The 22,998-nt window shown below is 41.8% G+C and overlaps 1 protein-coding gene across 2 annotated transcripts; it reads left to right on the forward strand.

Moving 5' to 3' along the window:
- The first annotated feature begins 1,831 nt into the window (after positions 1-1,831).
- LOC106578324 (peptide Y) lies at positions 1,832-22,785 on the forward strand. 2 transcript variants are annotated; one of them, XM_014157007.2, is made up of 4 exons: positions 1,832-1,886; positions 7,978-8,165; positions 21,004-21,084; positions 22,554-22,784. In XM_014157007.2, exons 2-4 carry the CDS (start codon positions 7,978-7,980, stop codon positions 22,576-22,578), a joined length of 294 nt encoding a protein of 97 aa, XP_014012482.1. In that variant the 5' UTR covers positions 1,832-1,886; the 3' UTR covers positions 22,579-22,784. The 2 variants fall into 2 exon arrangements, with proteins under 2 accessions (XP_014012482.1, XP_014012483.1); XM_014157008.2 differs by having other exon boundaries at positions 1,835-1,876; positions 22,554-22,785.
- Positions 22,786-22,998: the final 213 nt, after the last annotated feature.

The following is a 22,998-nucleotide window of genomic DNA, read 5'->3' on the forward strand; positions in this document are numbered from 1 at the left end:
GTATACCACAGGTATGACAAAACTGCTCTAATTACGTTGGATAACCAGTTTATAATAGCAATAAGGCACCTCGGGGGTTTGTGATATATGGCCAATATACCACGGCTAAGGACTGTGTCCAGGCACTCCGTGTTGCTCGATGCATAAGAGCAGCCCTTAGCCGTGGTATATTGGCCATATACCACACCTCCTCGGGCCTTATTGCTTAATTAGAACCCAGATCAAGAAGCCTTCTGAGCGTTGATCAATGCTTGGAACGCAATAATAAGTGCGTAAACGATAATGAACTAAATAAAAACGTGAGTAAACGCTATTTCACAAATAAAAATGTGCGTACGTGTGTTTACCCTCCACTACATCCCTGGTTGGGTATGGCAAAACTCATTCATAAACATCAATATCCTGCCAGGCGGGTTTGAATCTACATTTGCTTGGCATTTTAGCTATCGATGTGACGTTTGGCGGCGCCTAGTCAGTCAGTTCTGTACCTGCATGACTGAGTGGCAGTGTGGGTGGAATGAGCGAACTCGCCTGGCAACCAGTGCGCGAAACCCATGAGGAAATAAAACTCGGTAGTCTGCATGGAAATGAATTCACAAGACCAGTACATTTTTCTAATATTTTTCATAGTAACATATTTGAGCATTTTCTGTTCTCCTATGATTTTAATTCAAGTACTTTCCAAGTAGCAACTTGAGAAAATGTATGATTTTCAAGGTATACTAATAGTTGAATTTCAGAGTGCCGAATTCAAGTACTTTAATTAAGCAACTAAATCACCTTGTGCAAACCCTGCGCAATTTCAGTACGGTGGACAGAGATCGGTAGTCTATACTTTCTTTCATTTTACTTTTTATTTGTAGTCTGTTCTTTGAGTGGCTTTGGCGGACAGATTAGATTTTTATTTTAGGGGGGGTGTGAACTCCAACCTTGGGGGGGGGTCCAGAGAAACTGCTTTAAGCCAGTGGTTCTAAAGTTCTCAAACCACAGGCCATGACTCACGACTCCCCCCGAGTTATAGGCCTATAATAATAGTTGCCTATAAGAAAAAAGGCCAGCAGCATAGAATTCAAAATGTGGCTTAATAACTGCTGTCAGACATATAGGCCTAATTTATATTGGTTTGTTACTCTTAGAGCTTTATAGCTACATTGCAATTGGGGAATGAAGTCTTTTTATTTTCGTGCAGTTTTTAGTAATGGTGTGTTGCATTACAGGAGTTGTGTGCAGAAGTGGAAAATTAATCTACATATTTTGTGAAAGATTAAATATTATCTCACAAACACAATTATTCACAAATGTATGGAAAACACACTAGTATTCAGTACACAATGAGAATGAATACGATGTGTGTGTTCCTCTCAAGAGACCAACTTGGCCTTAAATGGGTAGCATGAGTAGTGGTCACCCAATAGTATTATAATAAAGGGTTGAAGTATATGGTGAAATAATCTTTGAGAACTGGCAGTTTGTCGCACATTTGCAGTTGTGGTCCAAGCAGAACATACTTTTCCAACTGTCCTCTAAATGATGAAACCCAGCACACACGATGTGTCATGCACTTAGACCGAAGTAGACCTTTATGTACGAATGTATTGCTTCTTTATTGGTTATTATATGCATGTATTTACCCTTATTGCGCGTTATTGATACAGTCAATTTGTCATAAACATTTGTTACACAACACTGTGATCACCAGCTGGCCAATGACTATTGTTAAAAATAATAGGGGTGTGGTTTTCATTGGATGCTCCTACTGTATCTCATGGCGCGCGCATCACATAGACTTGCCTATATAAACCTTCGGGATTTGGGAATCAAAACAAGACGCATAACAAGAACCAAGTGAAAACCGGTGAAGCAAGCCTGCCGCGAAGTGAGTAAAAGTGAGTTTTTTCTTTCTGAGACTATGAATGTAAGGCTGAGTTTGGGAGGTTTTGACTGTTGTGGTAGTTTTAGCAATTGGGTCGTTCTTGAATTGCGATAGCATTTGGGCAAAGCATTTTAGAAGGAAAGAAATCTTATATATTATTTTATTTATTCAAATGTAGGCTATGTGAGTATCTTCCAATTCTAAATAAATTAATATGGCAGCTTGATGATATTTTACCATTATGATAACATTGTGCCACCAGTAAAGTGAAGTCAGAATTAGTGAGACATCAGAGTAGTATACTACAAAGCAGGATCAATGAATTTGCTAGCTAATTTTGATTAACAACCAGAAATAACTTGATTTTCAGGTTCATTAAGAAAGCTAAACTTAGAGTTTGGGGTTTTTGAGTCAGTTAGAGCATGCCCATTTCAAGCTTATCTTTCAAGTTATTTCAGAACAATTAGAAAAGTTATCTGGCTAACTCTTTGATCCTGCTTTGTAGTATATCCGACAGGTGTAGTAGGGCATTCTGTTTGAATGTCCTGCACTATGGTCATTTTGCAACCCAATCACAACACATGCTATTGGGTTTCTGCTAAATGTGTACTGTGCACAAAACATCTGTTAATCAATATAAATGCAATTTCCTTTAGATATTCAAAAATACATTAAATGTCCAATGCAGCCATTTTTGTCTCAATATCATATCATTTCTAACAATGAAGTACCATACTGTGATTGTTTTCAATTATTGCTAAGACTGTGTGGGAGTGGTCTAAGTGGGGAGGGAACAACTGAAAATGAGCTGTTATTGGCAGAGAGGTTTGGAACTCTCTTTCTTATGTTTTGCTATCAATAAAACTTCACAGTAGCGTTTGATTCGGCTGCTGAGGGGCAAGGAGACCCCAGCTCCGCTAAAACTATTGACAAATCCATGCCGTTTTCAAGGGATTTCTAAATAAACATTATAACTACTTGGTTTTAATATCATCACCTCTTGAAGAGCATAGTCAGAACTACGCATTTCCGATTATTCCACATTTAGCTCTGTCATCAGAGTTTTACAGCAATCAGCAAACATCATTTGATCATGTATTTTCAGTTAAGTCAGGCTAGCCAGATCCAGTTGGCATGTAGCTAGATAACTAGCTAAAGCAAACAATGTGTCTCTTAGCTTGCTTCATCAGAGATAAGGCTTTTGGAAAGTGCTTGACATCGTCCTGGTAAAGGTGTCAGTCGAACTACTGTCATCACCACTATAGATAATTAAACAAATAACATTTGGAGTAAGTTAAGGGGTATGAATACTTTCTGAAGGCATTGAAACCGTACCGTTACATCGGCAAATGCGCCCTACTGCTGCTTGACAGGCAGACCCCACAAAGGATGGGAAATGAACCTAAACCATTCATATTGGTCAGGTATAGTTCAGTTTTATATCACTCAAATATGCAATTAATAGTGGCCAATATTGACAGATATGGTGAGGTTACCCTCACATATCTGAAATTACATGATCATGATCATGATTACATGATGTTTACTGATCATGAAAAGCATGCAGTAACTTGCTGTAGGCCTATAACTCTGATGATAGATCTAAATGTGTGCAATTGTTTTGCATGGAATAATCTACACATTTTAGTTTTGACTATGCTCTTCAAGAGGTGATGATATTACAACCAAATAGTTAACACTTACTTAAAAATCCCTTGATAACGGCACGCAGTTGTCAATGGTTTTACCCGAGCTGCGAGTCTCCTTGCCCCCCTGCAGGCAAATCGAATGCTCTGCACCTTATTGTGACGTTTTATTGTAATAGACCTATTAGACCTATTAGTCTATTAACTCATTTATTGCATGGTGATGTCACCACGGAAGTCTAAAACTCCATCCCACTAAAACAGGCAGAAATTTCAGGCGGCCTTTTCATACAGCTCTTACACTAAAAGGGCATCGTCTTAATTTTCACAACATTATTCCAACCTCATAGCGTGGAGATATACACTGAGTATACCAAACATTAGGAACATCTTCCTAATATAGAGTTGCACCTCCCCCTTTTGCCCTCAGAACAACCTCAATTCGTCGGGGCATGGACTCTACAAGCTGTCGAAAGCATTCCACATGGATGTGGCCCATGTTGACTCCAATGCTTTCCACAGTTGTGTCAAGTTGTCTGGATGTCCATTGGGTGGTGGACCATTCTTGATACACACGGGAAATTGGTGAAAAACCAAGCAGCTTTGCATTTCTTGACACGTTCAAAGGCACATATTTTGTCTTGCCAATTCACCCTCTGAATGGCACACATACACAATCTCAATTGTCTCAAGACTTACAAATAATTCTTTAACCTGTCTCCTCCCCTTTATTTACACTGATTCAAGTGGATTGAACAAGTGACATCAATAAGTCATCATAGCTTTCAGCTGGATTCACCTGGTCAGTCTATGTCATGGAAAGAGCAAGTGTTCTTAATGTTTTGTACACTCACTGTACATAAAACACAGAAAAATACGTTTTTTGACTGCACTAGGCCTTTAAAATATGTTGTTTTAGTCGTTTTTAATATCTCAAAATGTATTCTAGACACTATATAGCACATAAACAGCATATTATAACAATAATATAACATTGGAAGGAATGCGAGAAAAATAACAAGGGTAGGGAAGAAAGGAAACAAAGGACAATGGCATGTAGGAAAGTAAGGATAGAAAAGAGGTTACATTTATGAAAGGGGACAAAATTTGGGGAATAATAGAGCTGTTTCAGGATCAAGTAAAAGCTGTGCGGACTCCAGAGTCCTTTAGTTAGATTTTCATGAAGAGCTTGGAATGTCCCCAAATCAATTTTGTAAGGGCATGGAGAGTGTGTTATCTATAAGCCCCTGCAAAGTGTTATTGATCATTTTATAATAAGTGACAGGTAAAGTGGGACATTAATGTGTCTAATGAGAAAATAGTTTCCCAGTTCATCTACTAAGTGGGGCCGCAGGTAGCCTAGTGGTTAGAGCGTTGGGCCAGTAACCTGAAAGGTTGCTTGATTGAATCCCTGAGCTGACAAGTTAAAAATCTGTCATTATGCCCCTGAACACAGTTAACCAATTGTTCCTAGGCTGTCATTGTAAATAAGAATTTGTTCTTAACTGACTTGCCTAGTTAAATAAAAAATCTACAAAAGTGTCCCACTACAACTGAAAGACACACTTTAGCAAAAGTAGGGGTCTGATGTTGTTTTAGGGATGGTAGCATCCACCAAATAATAAACTATCAACTTGTTTCATCACAAACATGCAGATACAACCTTCATTAATTGAAATAAACATTAGTTGAGTAAGGTAGGCTGATTTTGATTTTATACATAGTGATTCACCAAAAAGTGTCCCACTTATGCTGACTTCACCCTAGGAGTAGTAACACCAATGACGATAACACCTATGACGCATTTTTGATAATTGAGGATTTTCTTAAATGGAGGCAACAAATGCCCAAATCTAAGGTAATTAATTAACCCTTTAACCCTTAATTTACTAAAGTTATATGATTAATAATTTTGCTCACAATGTAATTTTCCATCATTTACATTGAGTAACATTTAGACTCACCACATGATCAATGGAATCCTACAATTTATGACATACTAAAAGGGTGTGAATAGTTAATCATTTTCATTAATAAAGACCCCCCCCTCAAAAACTGTTTGCCACAGGAGGGAATGCTCAAGGTCCTTGTATATCCTTTGTAATGAGTGATTTTTAAAGTGTTAAACACCAATTACATAACACTTAGGGACACATTTTATATATATATATATACAGTGGGGGGGGAAAGTATTTGATCCCCTGCTGATTTTGTACGTTTGCCCACTTACAAAGAAATGATCAGTCTATAATTTTAATGGTAGGTTTATATGAACAGTGAGAGACAGAATAACAACAAAAAGATCCAGAAAAACACCTGTCAGAAATTTTATAAAATGATTTGCAATTTAATGAGGGAAATAAGTATTTGACCCCTCTGCAAAACATGACTTAGTACTTGGTGGCAAAACCCTTGTTGGCAATCACAGAGGTCAGACGTTTCTTGTAGTTGGCCACCAGGTTTGCACACATCTCAGGAGGGATTTTGTCCCACTCCTCTTTGCAGATCTTCTCCAAGTCATTAAGGTTTCGAGGCTGACGTTTTGCAACTCAAACCTTCAGCTCCCTCCACGGATTTTCTATGGGATTAAGGTCTGGAGACTGGCTAGGCCACTCCAGGACCTTAATGTGCTTCTTCTTGAGCCACTCCTTTGTTGCTTTGGCAGTGTGTTTTGGGTCATTGTCATGCCGGAATACCCATCCATGACTCATTTTCAATGCTCTGGCTGAGGGAAGGAGGTTCTCACCCAAGATTTGACAATACATGGCCCCGTCAAATGATGCGGTGAAGTTGTCCTGTCCCCTTATCAGAAAAACACCCCCAAAGCATAATGTTTCCACCTCCATGTTTGACGGTGGAGATGGTGTTCTTGGGGTCATAGGCAGCATTCCTCCTCCTCCAAACACGGCGAGTTGAGTTGATGCCAAAGAGCTCCATTTTGGTCTCATCTGACCACAACACTTTCATCAGTTGTTCTCTGAATCATTCAGATGTTCATTGGCAAACTTCAGACGGGCATGTATATGTATTCTTGAGCAGGGGGACCTTGCGGGCGCTGCAGAATTTCAGTCCTTCGTGGCGTAGTGTGTTACCAATTGTTTTCTTGGTGACTATGGTCCCAGCTGCCTTGAGATCATTGACAAGATCCTCCCGTGTAGTTCTGGGCTGATTCCTCACGGTTCTCATGAACATTGCAACCCCACGAGGTGAGATCTTGCATGGAGCCCCAGGCCGAGGGATATTGCCAGTTCTTTTGTGTTTCTTCCATTTGCGAATAATTGCACCAAATGTTGTCACCTTCTCACCAAGCTGCTTGGCGATGGTCTTGTAGCCCATTCCAGCCTTGTGTAGGTCTACAATCTTGTCCCTGACATCCTTGGAGAGCTCTTTGGTCTTGGCCATGGTGGAGAGTTTGGAATCTGATTGATTGATTGCTCCTGTGGACAGGTGTCTTTTTTTACAGGTAACAAGCTGCGGTTAGGAGCACTCCCTTTAAGTGTGCTCCTAATCTCAGCTCGTTACCTGTATAAAAGACACCTGGGAGCCAGAAATCGTTCTGATTGAGAGGGGGTCAAATACTTATTTCCCTCATTAAAATGCAAATCAATTTATTACATTTTTGACATGCGTTTTTCAGGATATTTTTGTTGTTATTCTGTCTCTCACTGTTCAAATAAACCTACCATTAAAATGATAGACTGATCATTTCTTTATCAGTGGGCAAATGTACAAAATCAGCAGGGGATCAAACACTTTTTCCCCCCACTGTATATATATATATATATATATATATATATATATATATATATATATATATATATATATATATATATAAAATAATAGCCTTTTTATTGATTCATGCAATATATTAAGTACTTGTATTTACATTCTAGCATTCAAAATAATAGATAGATATCTCTAAATCCCCAACACATGATACTAAAATTATACTGGGTCTCTATTGGGACAAGCCAATTTGCTTGCCCACAGAACTTTAAACAATGTATAAACATAACATTTTGTGGCATTGTTTTATCATTGATAAACACTTCAATATAAACAAAAACATGCATGTGTAACTGTTTGTCATTTGAAAGTGTTTTTCATTGTTGCAAAGGCAAGGGACGCAACTGCCACCGCAATTCAAGAACGGCCAATAGGCGTAGCAAGTCCGAATGTTAGAGTAAAAAGCGATTCTTCATTATCATTACTTAACACTTCCAGAATGTTCCCTAGCACTATAAAATCAATAGGTTGAAGACCAATTTATTTATTTCGTAAACAACTTTGGCACACATTTTGGCACCATAGACAGAGCACCTGCTAACGCGTCTCTAATGAATCCTCCATTCAAAAATATAAAATCTTACTCATCTTACTCATCAAAAAGCTTTACCTAAAACAAAACTATGTCCAGCAGTTTCCAGGGAAATGTTTGACTACAGTCTTTATTTACAGATGGCCATCATACTGAGACCCTGGTTGATCCTCGTAGCCCTCCTCGTGTGCGTGCTGGTTAGTCTGGGCACCTTCGCAGATGCCTACCCGCCCAAGCCTGTGAGCCCCGACAACAACGCGCCTCCGGAGGAATGGGCCAGATACAACACGGCGCTGCGACACTACATAAACCTCATCACTAGACAGAGGTGAGTGAGTCAGCACTCTAACAAAGCAAACATTTCAGCCTATTGGGTTTGAAGGAAGCATAAGCTCCTACTAACAACCAATATATTGATAACATGTCCCTTCATTCAATTTGAATACAAAAAAAAAATTTAAAAATGCCCCTCCCTAAATTCCAATCAGATTTTGCTGATAATCTTAAGAGGTCAAATGACCACTATAGCAAAGGTCACAGGAGAAGTTATGGGGGATATGTTAACTAATAATGAACAGGAAGGCCCACACACTGTTTATGCTCCCAATTCGCCACTTTATTGACGTTTCAATTGAAATGGATCTTCCTCAGGTCAAACAGGTGTGCTCACATCCCAAAATATATAATTCACTTTTGTGCATAGTCAATCATAATTAATCACAGAGGTACATATGGTCAAAGGATTATATACAAATTCATCCAATTTAAAACCTAGGCAACAGTAAAAAAAAAATGATGACATTGGAAACTGATGGAATACACGGCCATATGATCATTCGTAGACACGATTGTGTCGAGGCACTGATCTGGGGAGAGGTACCAAAACAATTCTGCAGTATTGAAGGTCCCTAAGTCCCTAAGAACACATCATTCTTAAATGGAAGAAGTTTGGAACCACCAAGACTCTTCCTAGAGCTGGCCGCCAGGCCAAACTGAGCAATCAGGGGAGAAGGGTCTTGGTCAGGGCAGTGACCAAGAACCTGATGGTCACTCTGACAGAGCTCCAGAGTTCCTCTGTGGAGATGGGAGAACCTTCCAAAAGGACAACCATCTCTGCAGCACTCCACTAATCAGGCCTTTATGGTAGAGTGGCCAGACGGAAGCCACTCCTCAGTAAAAGGCACATGACAGCCCGCTTGGAGTTTGCCAAAAGTCACCTAAAGAGTCTCAGACCATGAGAAATAAGATTTTGTGGTCTGATGAAACCAAGATTGAACTCTTTGGCCTGAATGCCAAGCGTCACATCTGGAGGAAACCTGGCACAATCTCTATGATGAAGCGTGGTGGTAGCAGCATCATGCTGTGGGGATGTTTTTCAGCAGCAGGGACTGGGAGAGTAGTCAGGATCGAGACAAAGATGAACAAAGCGAAGTACAGAGAGATCCTTGATGAAAACCTGCTCCAAAGTGCTCCAATCAAATCAAATCAACTTGTATTTGTCACAGACACATGTTTAGCAGATGTTATTGCGGGTGTAGCAAAATGCTTGTGTTTCTAGCTTTAACAGAGCAGTAATATCTAACAAGTAAAATCTAACAATTTCACAACAAAACACACACATCTAAAGTAAAGGAATTGATTTAAGAATATATCAATATTTGAGAGAGCAATGTCAGAGTGGCATAGACTAAGATACAGTAGAATAGGATAGAATACAGTACATACATATGAGATGCAAAATATATAAACATTATTAAAGTGAATAGTGTTCCATTATTAAAGTGGCCAGTGATTTCAAATCTCTAATGTGCTACTGATGGCCTTTAGATAGATGGCCTTTAGATAGAAGCTGTTTTTCAGTCTCTCGGTCTCAGCTTTGATGCACCTGTACTGACCTTGCCTTCTGGGTGAACAGGCAGTGGCTCTGGTGGTTGTTGCCCTTGATGATATTTTTGGACTTCCTGTGACATCGTGTGCTGTAGGTGTCCTGGAGGACAGGTAGTTTGCACCCGGTGATGCGTGGGGCTCTGGAGAGCCCTGCGGTTGCGGGCGGTGCAGTTGCCGTACCAGGCGGCGATGCAGCCCGACAGGATGAACTCAATTGGGCATCTGTAAAAGTTTGTGAGGGTTTTATGTGCCAAGCCAAATGTCTTCGGCCTCCTGAGGTTGAAGAGGCGCTGTTGCGCCTTCTTCACCACACTCTCTCTGTGGGTGGACCATTTCAGTTTGTCAGTGATGTGTACGCCAAGGAACTTGAAGCTTTCCACCTTCTCCACTGTGGTCCCGTCATTGTGGATAGGGGGGTGCTCCCTCTGCTGTTTCCTGAAGTCCACGATCAGCTCCTTTGTTTTGTTGACGCTAGGTGAGAGGTTATTTTCCTGACACCACACTCCCAGGGCCCTCACCTCCTCCCTGTAGGCTGTCTCGTCGGTAATCAGGCCTACTACTGTTGTGTTGTCTGCAAACTTGATGATTGAGTTTGAGGCGTGCATGGCCACGCAGTCATGGGTGAACAGGGAGTACAGGAGGGGGCTGAGCACGCATCCTTGTGGGGCCCCAGTGTTGAGGATCAACGAAGTGGAGGTGTTTTTTCCTACCTTCACCACCAGGGATGCGGCCCGTCAGGAAGTCCAGGACCCAGTTGCACAGGGCGGGGTTCAGACCCAGGGCCTCAAGCTTAATGATGCGCTTGGAGGGTACTATGTGTTGAATGCTGAGCTATAGTCAATGAACAGCATTCTTACATAGGTATTCCTCTTGTCCAGATGGGATAGGGCAGTGTGCTGTGCGATGGTGATTGCATCATCTGTGGATCTATTGGGGCGGTAAGCAAATTGAAGTGGGTCTAGGATGTCAGGTAGGGTAGAGTTGATATGATCCTTAAATAGTCTCTCAAAGCACTTCATGAGGTCAGAAGTGAGTGCTACGAGGCGATAGTCATTTAGTTCAGTCCCCTTTGCTTTTTTGGGTACAGGAACAATGGTGGACATCTTGAAGCATGTGGGGACAGCAGACTGGGATAGGGAGAGATTGAATATGTCCGTAAACACTCCAGCCACACTCCATCCATCTAAGACTGGGGCGAAGGTTCACCTTCCAACAGGACAATGACCCTAAGCACACAGCCAAGACAACGCAGGAGTTGTCTTGAATGTCTCTGAAGTCTCTGAATGTCCTTGAGTGGCCCAGCCAGAGCCCAGACTTAAACCTGATCGAACATCTCTGGAGAAACCTGAAAATAGCTGTGCAGCAACGCTCTCCATCCAACTTGACAGAGATTGAGAGGATCTGCAGAGAAGAATGGGAGAAACTCCCCAAATACAGGTGTGCCAAGCTTGTAGTGTCGTACCCAAGAAGACGCAAGGCTGTAATTGCTGCCAAAGGTGCTTCCACAAAGTACTGTACTTATGTAAATGTAATATTTATTTGATTTTATTTTTGTAATCTAACAAAATGTGGAAGAAGTTAAGGGGTCTGAATACTTTCCGAAGGCACTTTATAATCCTTTATGAACAGAAAGTGGGTTCGCACTCAAAAAGATGTTGCATAAAGCTTACTTAAATTATTTTAATTGCATCAGGGATAGTTTACACAGACGTTTCAGCATTACAGCCTTCTTCAGTGTGTAGGTACAATTTTATTTTAATTCAAAACAGCATTTGTAGAGAACAACCGATGAGCAGTAGTTGCTTCTAATCAGGGTTGCCAGTCATCTGCCAATCAGGGATGTGGCTTGTCTGCTCTACCTGTATACAAATGAGTCACAAAGAAATACAAAATTATAAGGTATGGGAGCGGGCACGAAGGGCAAGTCACGAATCAACTGCCCCAGGTGTCCTCTCACCTGAATACATCATGTCAGTTCATGAGATAGCACACCACAAAGGACACCAGGCACAGCTGTTCATAAATATGTGGTGCCAACTCATAAACTATATGCAAAATCTGATATGGAACTTTTTGTTTATCTGAATTTGTGGGTTTTACTCTTCCGATTATAATCGTTTATGACCATATGTACCTCTGTGATTCATGATGATTCTTTACAAATATTCTTTATTAGCCCAGCACCTAAGTTTTTAAAGATGTGCATATGACAACAACATTTTCTATTGAGGATATTTTAACTAAGCCTGAGGATAATGATCTCTTGGCTCTCCGACCAGCATGTTGTTCTGAACACTGTGATAACATAACTTAATTCCAGTTTTGGAAAACCACATATGCAGCAGAGAGATTTGTATTTGGAGATCACAGAGTGTAGTTATTAAAACTAATGATGGTATGGAAAGGAAAGGAGCCTGGTTTTGCTCCATCACTGAGCAACCTTGCGTAGAGGGATAGAGTTCAGCGATAGAGACCTATAATGGCTCCACTGAGACCTTGGTCTGGGTAATGGAGATGTGCTATTACCGGCAAATATACCTTACTTGTCTGGTCTGGTCTGGCTTCATTATACTGATCTATAATGAGTTGCTATCATTATTCCCTCAACCTAAGGGCAGGACTGCTGTAGGCAATGATGCACTGCTGTACAGTGCATGTGTGATCTCCAATGACTGGTGTGTTGGATAGAAAAAAAGTAGGCATTAACTTAAGTGCATGTCCTGTCTCTGTGTCTTGGGGCAAGAGGAAAGCTCAACAGGAATTGCCCCTGTCTCTCAGTACAGCTGTAAAAACTATTGGTCACTAAATCTGGAGAAATTACGGACCTTGTAAAAACTGTTAGTTAATTAATCCATCTAGAAGTACCACGTAAAAACGATTGGCTGGTATGCCCTCACCCGTCTGAGTGGTCAATGTGAATGCCCTCACCCGCTATATACTTATAACTGATTGGTTTGGTTTTCCCCAGTATAGTGCTGTACTCTTGATAGTCACCACCACACACACACAAAAACAGCGGTTTACATTTGAGGATATTTATATGATTTAGTAAAACGAATGACTTAGAATCTTATTGTTGTGGTTCTATAAGACATAGATATGAACACATACTAAACATAATTAGTTAAGAGTTATAACTATCAGCATCAATATAAACATAAACATTCACCTCTTGGAGAGAGAGAAACCAATTACTTGGATTGACAAAGGGTCAAGATTTATGGCAGCCTCTCTCTCCAGCCTTGTGTGAGAATCTGCCCGGCTGAGATCTTATAAGAGCTGCCCTGGTACCACAGGGTTGTAATTTACTCTGCGCATGAGCAAGCTCCAAGAACTGTCTGGGATGTCTCTAGAAGCTCGCCAATGGCAATAAAACACCTTAATAAAGGTCACTATGGAAAACGCTGTGGTAGCGTGTACTTTCAAAAGACTATGCTTAACAATACAACAAATAAACCACTTCTGCAAAAGTACTTTTGCAACCAATGCAATAACACTTATGGCATGTCGGAATAATACTGCATACAATCAGTGGCGATTTTAGCGTGTAAATCTTGGTGGGGCAAACCAAAAACATTTTTTGGGGGGATGCATGCCAGCAAAGCTACTACACAACACAACACAACACTAATCAATACATTAATTGCACTATAATGGTGATAAACGGTGCCCACAAACTGTTAGGGCCTACATAAAGCTGTCCCAACAACAGAGTCCCAACATCTTACCACTGCTACACCTGGCTATCAGCGGAGCCTTGTCTGGCAGCGAAACTGTTCATTCAGCCTCATTTACTGCCTTTTAAAAAAACACAGCTGATATGGCTGACTTGCTTAAACAAATGTGGTTTCTAATGTCAATTGAGATGTAGGAACTGTAGCATAAGGGGACGACAAGCGGATAAGAGGCCATCCGGAATTTCAATTAAGACATTAATAAACGAGCTAGGATGGACATAGTCAATATAACTATTTGTTCAGCACTTTTGAAATGTACAGCAACAGAATTCAGAACATGGGCTGTTCTTACAGTGTTCTCTTTGTACACCAAGTCAGAACCGTAGGATAAATAAAGGGGGCATATGTGCAGACAATGAAAGCTCTTACAATATTTGATGATTACATTTCTCTAAAACAGACTATTTGCTACATGTGCACCACCAAGTCAGAACAGTAGGCAAAATTAAGAGGGGAAAATAAACCAAATTATTAGGGTGAGGCACATGGGCTACTAACAGCTTACTTCACAACATGCACTTTGTATTTTTTTCTTAGCTATAGTATACATATCTTCCTGGCATATTACATAATTTATGCAGCGGCATACATTACATTTTTGGACTCAACTTGTTGTTCTGTGCTCACTTGAACAGGAAGGTGGCGCAGCGGTCCTTCTTGTGGGCAAATTTTGTCAACAAAGTCTGGCATTCTCTGGATTTGTGGTGCTTTGAAGACAACTGGGAATTAAAAAAAAAACAAGATCGTTCATGATGATTTCAGTGATCTTCAGGTCGTAGCTCTAGAAACAGGCCTAAGTTCCAGACGTACAATTCCAAGTTGGATGACCGTTCAAAACGTATTTTCCCAGTCGGAGCTCGTTTTTACCTGAGTTCCCATTTGTCCTGAACTCACTGAAGTCAGACTTCCCAGTTCTGAGTTAACAGTTGTTTTGAGCGTGGCAGAAATCATACTGGAGTGACAGCATGGCCAGTGTTGAATGTTTATCATTTTAAGCTTGGGAAAGAGAACCTTAAACCGAGAATTGGGACTACACACCCACTCCACTGAATAGCAGGCTAGTGATGGCTTTGCAATGCTTGCATTAAGCCACTGATTCCTTCCAAACCACTCATTGTTGAATTTGCGATTTCCAACTTGTTGTGTAATCTTTATGTCCAATGGCCGATGAGCACCAATACGTTTTATCTATAATTTCTTATCATTATTTCTCTTCATATGACAATGATTAAAAATGATTTGCCACTAGATTGTTGACTTGATTAACTTCTTTGGGCTAGGGGGCAGTATTTTCAAATCCGGATAAAAAACGTACCCGATTTAATCTGGTTACGACTCCTGCCCAGTAACTAGAATATACATATAATTATTGGCTTTGGATAGAAAACACCCTAAAGTTTCTAAAACTGTTTGAATGGTGTCTGTGAGTATAACAGAACTCATATGGCAGGCAAAAACCTGAGAAGATTTCATGCAGGAAGTGGCCTGTCTGACAAGGTGTCGTTGTTCTTGCTTCTGTGTATTGAAGAGTCAGGATCTTAGCTGTAACGTGACACTTCCTAGGGCTCCAATAGGCTCTCAGAGCCCGGGAAAAACCTGAACGATGACGAGGCAGCCTCAGGCTGAAACACATTATCGCCTTTTCCAAGTGGCCCATCAGAGGACAATGGAATTAGGCGCGTGCCTGATTCGACCCCGTGCAGTATTTTCCTTCGGCTGTTTAGCTAATTGCAGATTCCCGGTCGGAATATTATCGCTTTTTTACGAGAATAATGGCATAAAAATTGATTTTAAACAGCGGTTGACATGCTTCGAAGTACGGTAATGGAATATTTAGAATTTTTTTGTCACGAAATGCGCCATGCGCACGACCGTTATTTACCATTTCGGATAGTGTCTGGGACGCACGAACAAAACGCCGCTATTCGGATATAACGATGGATTATTTTGGACCAAACCAACATTTGTTATTGAAGTAGCAGTCCTGGGAGTGCATTCTGACGAAGAACAGGAAAGGTAAGACCATTTTTGTTATAGTAAATGGGATTTTGGTGAAGGCTAAACTTGCCGGGTGTCTAAATAGCTAGCCCTGTGATGCCGGGCTATCTACTCAGAATATTGCAAAATGTGCTTCATCCGAAAAGCTATTTTAAAATCGGACATATCGAGTGCATAGAGGAGTAATGTATCTATAATTCTTAAAATAATTGTTATGCTTTTTGTGAACGTTTATCGTGAGTAATTTAGTAAATTGTTAGTAAATTCCCCGGAAGTTTGCGGGGGGTATGCTTTTTCTGAACGTCACATGCTAATGTAAAAAGCTGGTTTTTGATATAAATATGAACTTGATTGAACAAAAAATGCATGTTTTGTATAACATAATGTCCTAGGTGTGTCATCTGATGAAGATCATCAAAGGTTAGTGCTGCATTTAGCTGTCTTCTGGGTTTTTGTGACATTATATGCTAGCTTGAAAAATGGGTGTCTGATTATTTCTGGCTGTGTACTCTGCTGACATAATCTAATGTTTTGCTTTTGTTGTAAAGCCTTTTTGAAATTGGACAGTGTGGTTAGATTAACGAGAGTCTTGTCTTTAAATAGCTGTAAAATAGTCATATGTTTGAGAAATTGAAGTAATAGCATTTCAAAGGTTTTGAAAATCGCGCCACAGGATTCAACTGGCTGTTACGTAGGTGGGACGAATTCGTCCCGCCGGTCCCATAGAGGTTAATGTAGATGACTGCTAGCTAAGATTTTGAAATTATAATGTTGACATGATTAGTCCAATCAAAGTTACTGTAGATATAACGTCATTTGATGTAATTTTATCTGTGACCATTGACCTTGAGCCCTCTTGGATGGGCACTTCTAACCTCTCTGTGTAACGACTGTCTTCTGAAATGAACCAAGGCGCAGCAGGTATGTGAATACTCATTTTTTAATTACCCAACAAAAGGAGTAAAGTATCCACAGGAAACAATAAACTTGACAGCAGCAACAGTTTGCAGGCTAAAAAACTCAGTGCAAAACAACCACCCACAACCCCAAAGAAAAACACACACACCTATATAGGACTTCCAATCAAAGGCAACTCAACACACCTGCCTTCAATTGGAAGTCCCAATCAACAATACAAACATACCCAACACAAACATGCCACGTCCTGACCAAAACTAAAAAACTTGCTCCATCTGCTGGTCAGGACGTGACACTCTGGGCTAGGCGGGACGAATTCGTCCCACCTACGCAACAGCCAGTCTAATCCAGTGGCGCGATTTTCAAATACCTTAAAAATCCTATTACTTCACCTACCAACAGAAAAACACCAACAAAAAACCCATAAACAATAACCCCTAAACAATAAGGGAGGGAAGGGAGGGTGGCTGCCGTCACCGACGGCACTGTGCTACACCCTCCCTCCCCAACCCACCTATCCTGGAGGTGGCTCAGGTGCAGGCCGTGGACCTCGCTCCACCCTCGGCGTCGCCCACTTTGATGGCGCCGATAGCTGTGCCGGGCAGACGGGCCACTCGGGCTGACCCTGGCAGACGGACCACTCGGGCTGGGCCGGGGGACAGGAGGGCCCCTCGGGCTGGGCCGGTGGGCAGGAGGGACCCTCGGGCTGGGCCGGAGGGCAGGAGGGCCCCTCGGGCTGGGCCGGAGGGCAGGAGGGCCCCTCGGGCTGGGCCGGAGGGCAGGAGGGCCCCTCGGGCTGGGCCGGAGGGCAGGAGGGCCCCTCGGGCTGGGCCGGAGGGCAGGAGGGCCCCTCGGGCTGGACCGGAGGGCAGTCTGGCCACTCGGGCAGTTCAGGGCAGTCTGGCCACTCGGGCAGTTCAGGGCAGTCTGGCTACTCGGGCAGTTCAGGGCAGTCTGGCCACTCGGGCAGTTCAGGGCAGTCTGGCCACTCGGGCAGTTCAGGGCAGTCTGGCCACTCCGGCAGTTCAGGGCAGTCTGGCCACTCCGGCAGTTCAGGTGACTGTTGACTGGCGGGCGGCTCTGGTGACTGTTGACTGGCGAGGCTGGGATGACGCACTAGTCTCCTGATGCGTGGGGCTGGTACTGGACGTACCAGATTGTGAACACGCACCCCCATGCTAGTGCGGGGAGCTGGCCTGGGGCTCCATTCTTGCCCCGCAAAACTCCCCTTGTGCCCCCCCCTAAAAAATTATTGGGGGTGCCTCTCGGTCTCCCTTACATCGCCAGCCTTCTTCCGATGCTTGGTCCTGTGTTGGTGGGTGGTTCTGTAACGACTGTCTTCTGAAATGAACCAAGGCGCAGCAGGTATGTGAATACTCATTTTTTAATTACCCAACAAAAGGAGTAAAGCATCCACAGGAAACAATAAAAGTGACAGCAGCAACAGTTTGCAGGCTAAAAAACGCAGTGCAAAACAACCACCCACAACCCCAAAGAAAAACACACACACCTATATAGGACTTCCAATCAAAGGCAACTCAACACACCTGCCTTCAATTGGAAGTCCCAATCAACAATACAAACATACCCAACACAAACATGCCACGTCCTGACCAAAACTAAAACACTAGCTCCATCTGCTGGTCAGGACGTGACACTCTGGGCTAGGCGGGACGAATTCGTCCCACCTACGCAACAGCCAGTCTAATCCAGTGGCGCGATTTTCAAATACCTTAAAAATCCTATTACTTCAATTTCTCAAACATATGACTATTTTACAGCTATTTAAAGACAAGACTCTCGTTAATCTAACCACACTGTCCGATTTCAAAAAGGCTTTACAACGAAAGCAAAACATTAGATTATGTCAGCAGAGTACCAAGCCAGATATAATCAGACACCCATTTTTCAAGCTAGCATATAATGTCACAAAAACCCAGAAGACAGCTAAATGCAGCACTAACCTTTGATGATCTTCATCAGATGACAACCCTAGGACATTATGTTATACAATACATGCATGTTTTGTTCAATCAAGTTCATATTTATATCAAAAACCAGCTTTTTACATTAGCATGTGACGTTCAGAACTAGCATACCCCCCGCAAACTTCCGGCGAATTCACTAACAATTTACTAAATTACTCAAGATAAACGTTCACAAAAAAGCATAACAATTATTTTAAGAATTATAGATACAGAACTCCTCTATGCACTCGATATGTCCGATTTTAAAATAGCTTTTTGGTGAAAGCACATTTTGCAATATTCTAAGTACATAGCCCAGCCATCACGGGCTAGCTATTTAGACACCCGGCAAGTTTAGCACTCACCAATATCAGATTTACTATTACAAAAGTTTGATTACCTTTTGTTGTCTTCGTCAGAATGCACTCCCAGGACTGCTACTTCAATAACAAATGTTGGTTTGGTCCAAAATAATCCATCGTTATATCCGAATAGCGGCGTTTTGTTCGTGCGTTCCAGAAACTATCCGAAATGGTAAATCAGGGTCGTGCGCATGGCGCAATTCGTGACAAAAAAAATCGAAATATTCCATTACCGTACTTCGAAGCATGTCAACCGCTGTTTAAAATCCATTTTTATGCCATTTTTCTCGTAAAAAAGCGATAATATTCTGACCGGGAATGTTCATTTAGCTAAACAGAGGAAAGAAAACAAAGCTTTCGGTCGACGCGGGCACGAGCCTGAGTCTCACAGTACTGTAACCAGCCACTACCCAAACGCGCTACTTTTTTTCAGCCAGAGCCTGATAAGCCACGATTCAGCATTTTGCCGCCTTCTGAGATTCTATGGCACAGCCGTAGGAAGTGTCACGGGACAGCTAAGATCCTCACTCTTCAATAAACAGAGACAACAAGAACGACACCTTGTCAGACAGGCCACTTCCTGCATGAAATCTTCTCAGGTTTTTGCCTGCCATATGAGTTCTGTTATACTCACAGACACCATTCAAACAGTTTTAGAAACTTTAGGGTGTTTTCTATCCAAAGCCAATAATTATATGCATATTCTAGTTACTGGGCAGGAGTAGTAACCAGATTAAATCGGGTACGTTTTTTATCCAGCCGTGTCAATACTGCCCCCTTGCCCTAACAGGCTAATGTAACTCTATGGCATCACCCAAGGGGCTTGAATTTTCCACTGTTAGATTTGGCAGTGACGTGGTGTCCCCATGAGTGACAGAACACTGAGCCAATCACGGCGCAACTAGAGAACATTACCAACCCCTACGCTCTGTATTTTCCGCTTGCTCCACCACCACCACAGAAAGCACTGAGCTATGCTGAAACACCTGCATTTTGGAGCTTCCTTACTCAAGAAAGCAAAAAAGAGACCATGTTTGTATGGAGGCTTTCTTAACTCAATGATTTTTATTTACATTGCAAACTGATATGTGACACGTATTAATGCCAAAATAACATGCAAACAGGTCACCACTGCATATGATAAACAATACACAAAGCAGCATTGGCAACTGTAACATTAAAGAATACTAATAACATTAACAAATTACTAACATTAGAACATATGGCTGAATCTTATCAAAGTAACATTAAGTAAGTAGTGGCAATTACCTATTTTTACACAACATGTGAAATCCCCAGTAAAACCCCCCTGCAACTTACATTTCTATGCACGTACAACATTGACATTTTTGTCACTGTCGACAATAAAAAGTCCTCAGAAACATGCGTCTTCTCCCTTTGGACAACGATATCAGCAGTTTTATATATGTGTGTGTGTGTGTGTGTGTGTGAATCTGTGTGTCCATGCATGCATGGTGAGTCTGCATCTGTGTGTGCATATGATTGCCTGCTTGTGCATCTGTGCGTATGTATCTGTGCAGGTACGTCTGTTGCTCAGAGAGAGATTTCATGTAGGCGTGTAGAGTTTGAGGGAACCTGAACCAGTCTCCTATTAAACATCTAAAAACTGCAGAGTCTATCATTAAAAGGGCTGGAGCTGTCAATGCACTGCAAGGGCTGTGTGCCATGCAGTTCAGCCCCTCTGTTCTCACACAAAGGGAGAATCACTCCACAATTGCCAGGCATTGACTTCAGTAAAGATATTTTAAAAGCCTTGGTGCTGTCTGTGGAGCTGAGGGTTGCTTGCCTTATTGAGCATTGGGCATTGGAAATCTCTCCTTGTTTGGAGCTATAAGAGATATGTGATCTTGTCTCTGGAAATAAAAAGGGCATTGGTGATTAGTGAGTACACCGAGTAGAGTATAAGCACTTAGAATGTCTAATTTCTTGACACTTTTACTCTTTCTCAATGAATCTTTCCTCGATTCCTAGCATCCTCTCTCCTCGCCTTCTTCTCAAAACGCATGTGAGAGGGAGGTCCGAAGGGAAGGACCTTGGATCTTCTCCAATACGGTTGAGAAGAAGGTGAGGAGATAGGACACAAGGGATCTCGGAAAGATGAATTGAGGTACTAGTGTCTTTGAATTCATGGGGCTGTAGATTATGAGGTGGGCAGGCTACTCATGGCCACAAGGGGACATGATATGGTCATAGGACCCCTGTAGGCACACTCCAGCAAGCAATGTATATTTCTTGGTGACATACAGTAACAGTGATGGCCTCTCTGTGTACACTAGGTATGGGAAGAGGTCTTCCCCTGAGTCAGCTATGGCGTGGTTGCTGTTTGGAGACGAGTCAGAAGGCGACCTAACACCACGGTGAGAGGATGAAGAGAATAACAAAATAACTGCTTCTCCTATGTGTTCCAATATACTCATACATTGAATATATCAACATGACTCACAGGGTTGGGGTCAATTCAAATTTAATTTGAAATTCCAATTCAGTTCTTGAATTCACTCATGACGTGGAGAATTTACGTTGAATTCAATGCGAAATTCAACAATCTTCAAGTTATGGAATTGTAATCGAAGTGGAATTAGACTGTTTGGACTGTTTGAATTGGAGTTGAATTGGAAATCAGTATTTGTACATTTCCCTGGCTAATGCACTTAGCATAAAACATTGACAGCAGGATATGTTTTAAATCAGGGATCGGCAACTTTGATGGGGGTGGGGGCCACAAAAAATCTGAACTCATCATAAGGAGACGCAGTGGTTCATGGGTCTGTCACGCCTGCTCCCGCTCTTCCCCCCTGGCGCTCCAGGGCAACAGGCTCCGCAGCATTACGCACTCCTGACTTCATCATTACGCACACCTGCCTTCCCCCGTCACGCGCATCAGCGATTATTGGACTCACCTGGACTCAATCACCTCTGTCATTACCTCCCCTATATCTGTCTGTTCCCCTGCTCTGTTCCCCGCTTCAGCATTGATTGTCGAACGTCGTTCATTTGCTAATGCTGTTCCTGTCTTGTTTCATGTCTGTTCCTTATTAAATGTTGACTCCCCGTACCTGCTTCTCATCTCCGGCGTCGGTCCTTACAGGGTCTGCATACCCACATCTTTACCCACACATACAGTCAGAGCCAGCCCTAGCCTTTTAGGGCCCCTAAACTACATTTTGTTGGAACCCCCCCCCCCACACCTTGCAAGGAAAACATTTTGACAGCGGAGAGAAAAGATTTACATTTAAATTTGTGCAAATCTACACATTTTGCCATTGGGAGGAGAGAAAAATGAGCAATTTTACAGCTAATTTGCTGCAGTTCTACATATTTTGCCATAGGGTGGAGAGAATTTTCATGTATGACATCTGAGTGAGAGTGACTAACAAAATCAATCAATGGGGTTCCCCCAGTCGGTAATTCGACCATTTAAATTATTTAAACTTGTATTTCTAAATTTCCAGTATAACTGTCTGAACAGTGACTAGCCTGAAAGCCTACGGGAATTGAATTTGAATTTGTGGAATTGGTGGGGATAATATTGAATTGGGAATTGACTTATTACAATCTATCTAACATTAGAATTGAGAGGAATTGAATTATCTCTGAATTCAATGACTGACCTGGAATTTGAATTAAACTGAATGTACAGGGAGAGGTAATTCAATTTGTGGAATTAACCCAAACCATGATGACCCATCCACACACTGCAGTGGCAATGTGTCAGTCCATTCTGAAATTCCAAAAAGTAGTGCCAATAATGAATAGCAATATCTAGGTTTGATCACTGGAGTTTAGTGAGTTTGAGGTACTGACTTTTTGTGTCTTTTTCTTTCAGTTCGGAAGGCAGTGATCTATGGTAAATCTCGTACCTCTGGTGTACTGCTCTGCTGTTCCACTTAAATGGCGGGCCTAAAAACAACTCAAACAGGCTGCTCAACTGGAAGCCTTCACTGGACTGTGCGGCCCACTACTTCTGTCCGACACGCATGCATCTCTCTCTCTCTCTCTCTCTCTCTCTCTCTCTCTCTCATTGCTCATCCTGTAAATAATGTGTTATTAAATAATGAATAATAAAGAAATGAATGTGTAATAATACATCTGGTCACAGTTAGTTTTAGTTGACCTTTCGGTTTCAGATAAGCAAAACAATATTTTTATTCAGAAGCCATGATGGGAAATAAATGATCCTAGACCACCCAGCACTTCAGGCCTATGGTTATAAGAGTACCATCTTCTAACAGTATGTGTTACATATTCATACCAATAGGTGACAGTATATT

This window comes from Salmo salar, chromosome ssa19 (genome assembly GCF_905237065.1).
Source record: "Salmo salar chromosome ssa19, Ssal_v3.1, whole genome shotgun sequence".
In the NCBI taxonomy this organism is placed as follows: Eukaryota; Metazoa; Chordata; class Actinopteri; order Salmoniformes; family Salmonidae; genus Salmo; species Salmo salar.

Coding starts and splice junctions, on each gene's coding strand:
- LOC106578324 (XM_014157007.2), top strand. CDS start 7,978: ATGGCCATCATACTGAGACCCTGGTTGATCCTCGTAGCCCTCCTCGTG. Junction 8,166..21,003: donor AACCTCATCACTAGACAGAG/GTGAGTGAGTCA, acceptor TGTGTACACTAG/GTATGGGAAGAGGTCTTCCC. Junction 21,085..22,553: donor GAAGGCGACCTAACACCACG/GTGAGAGGATGA, acceptor TTTTTCTTTCAG/TTCGGAAGGCAGTGATCTAT.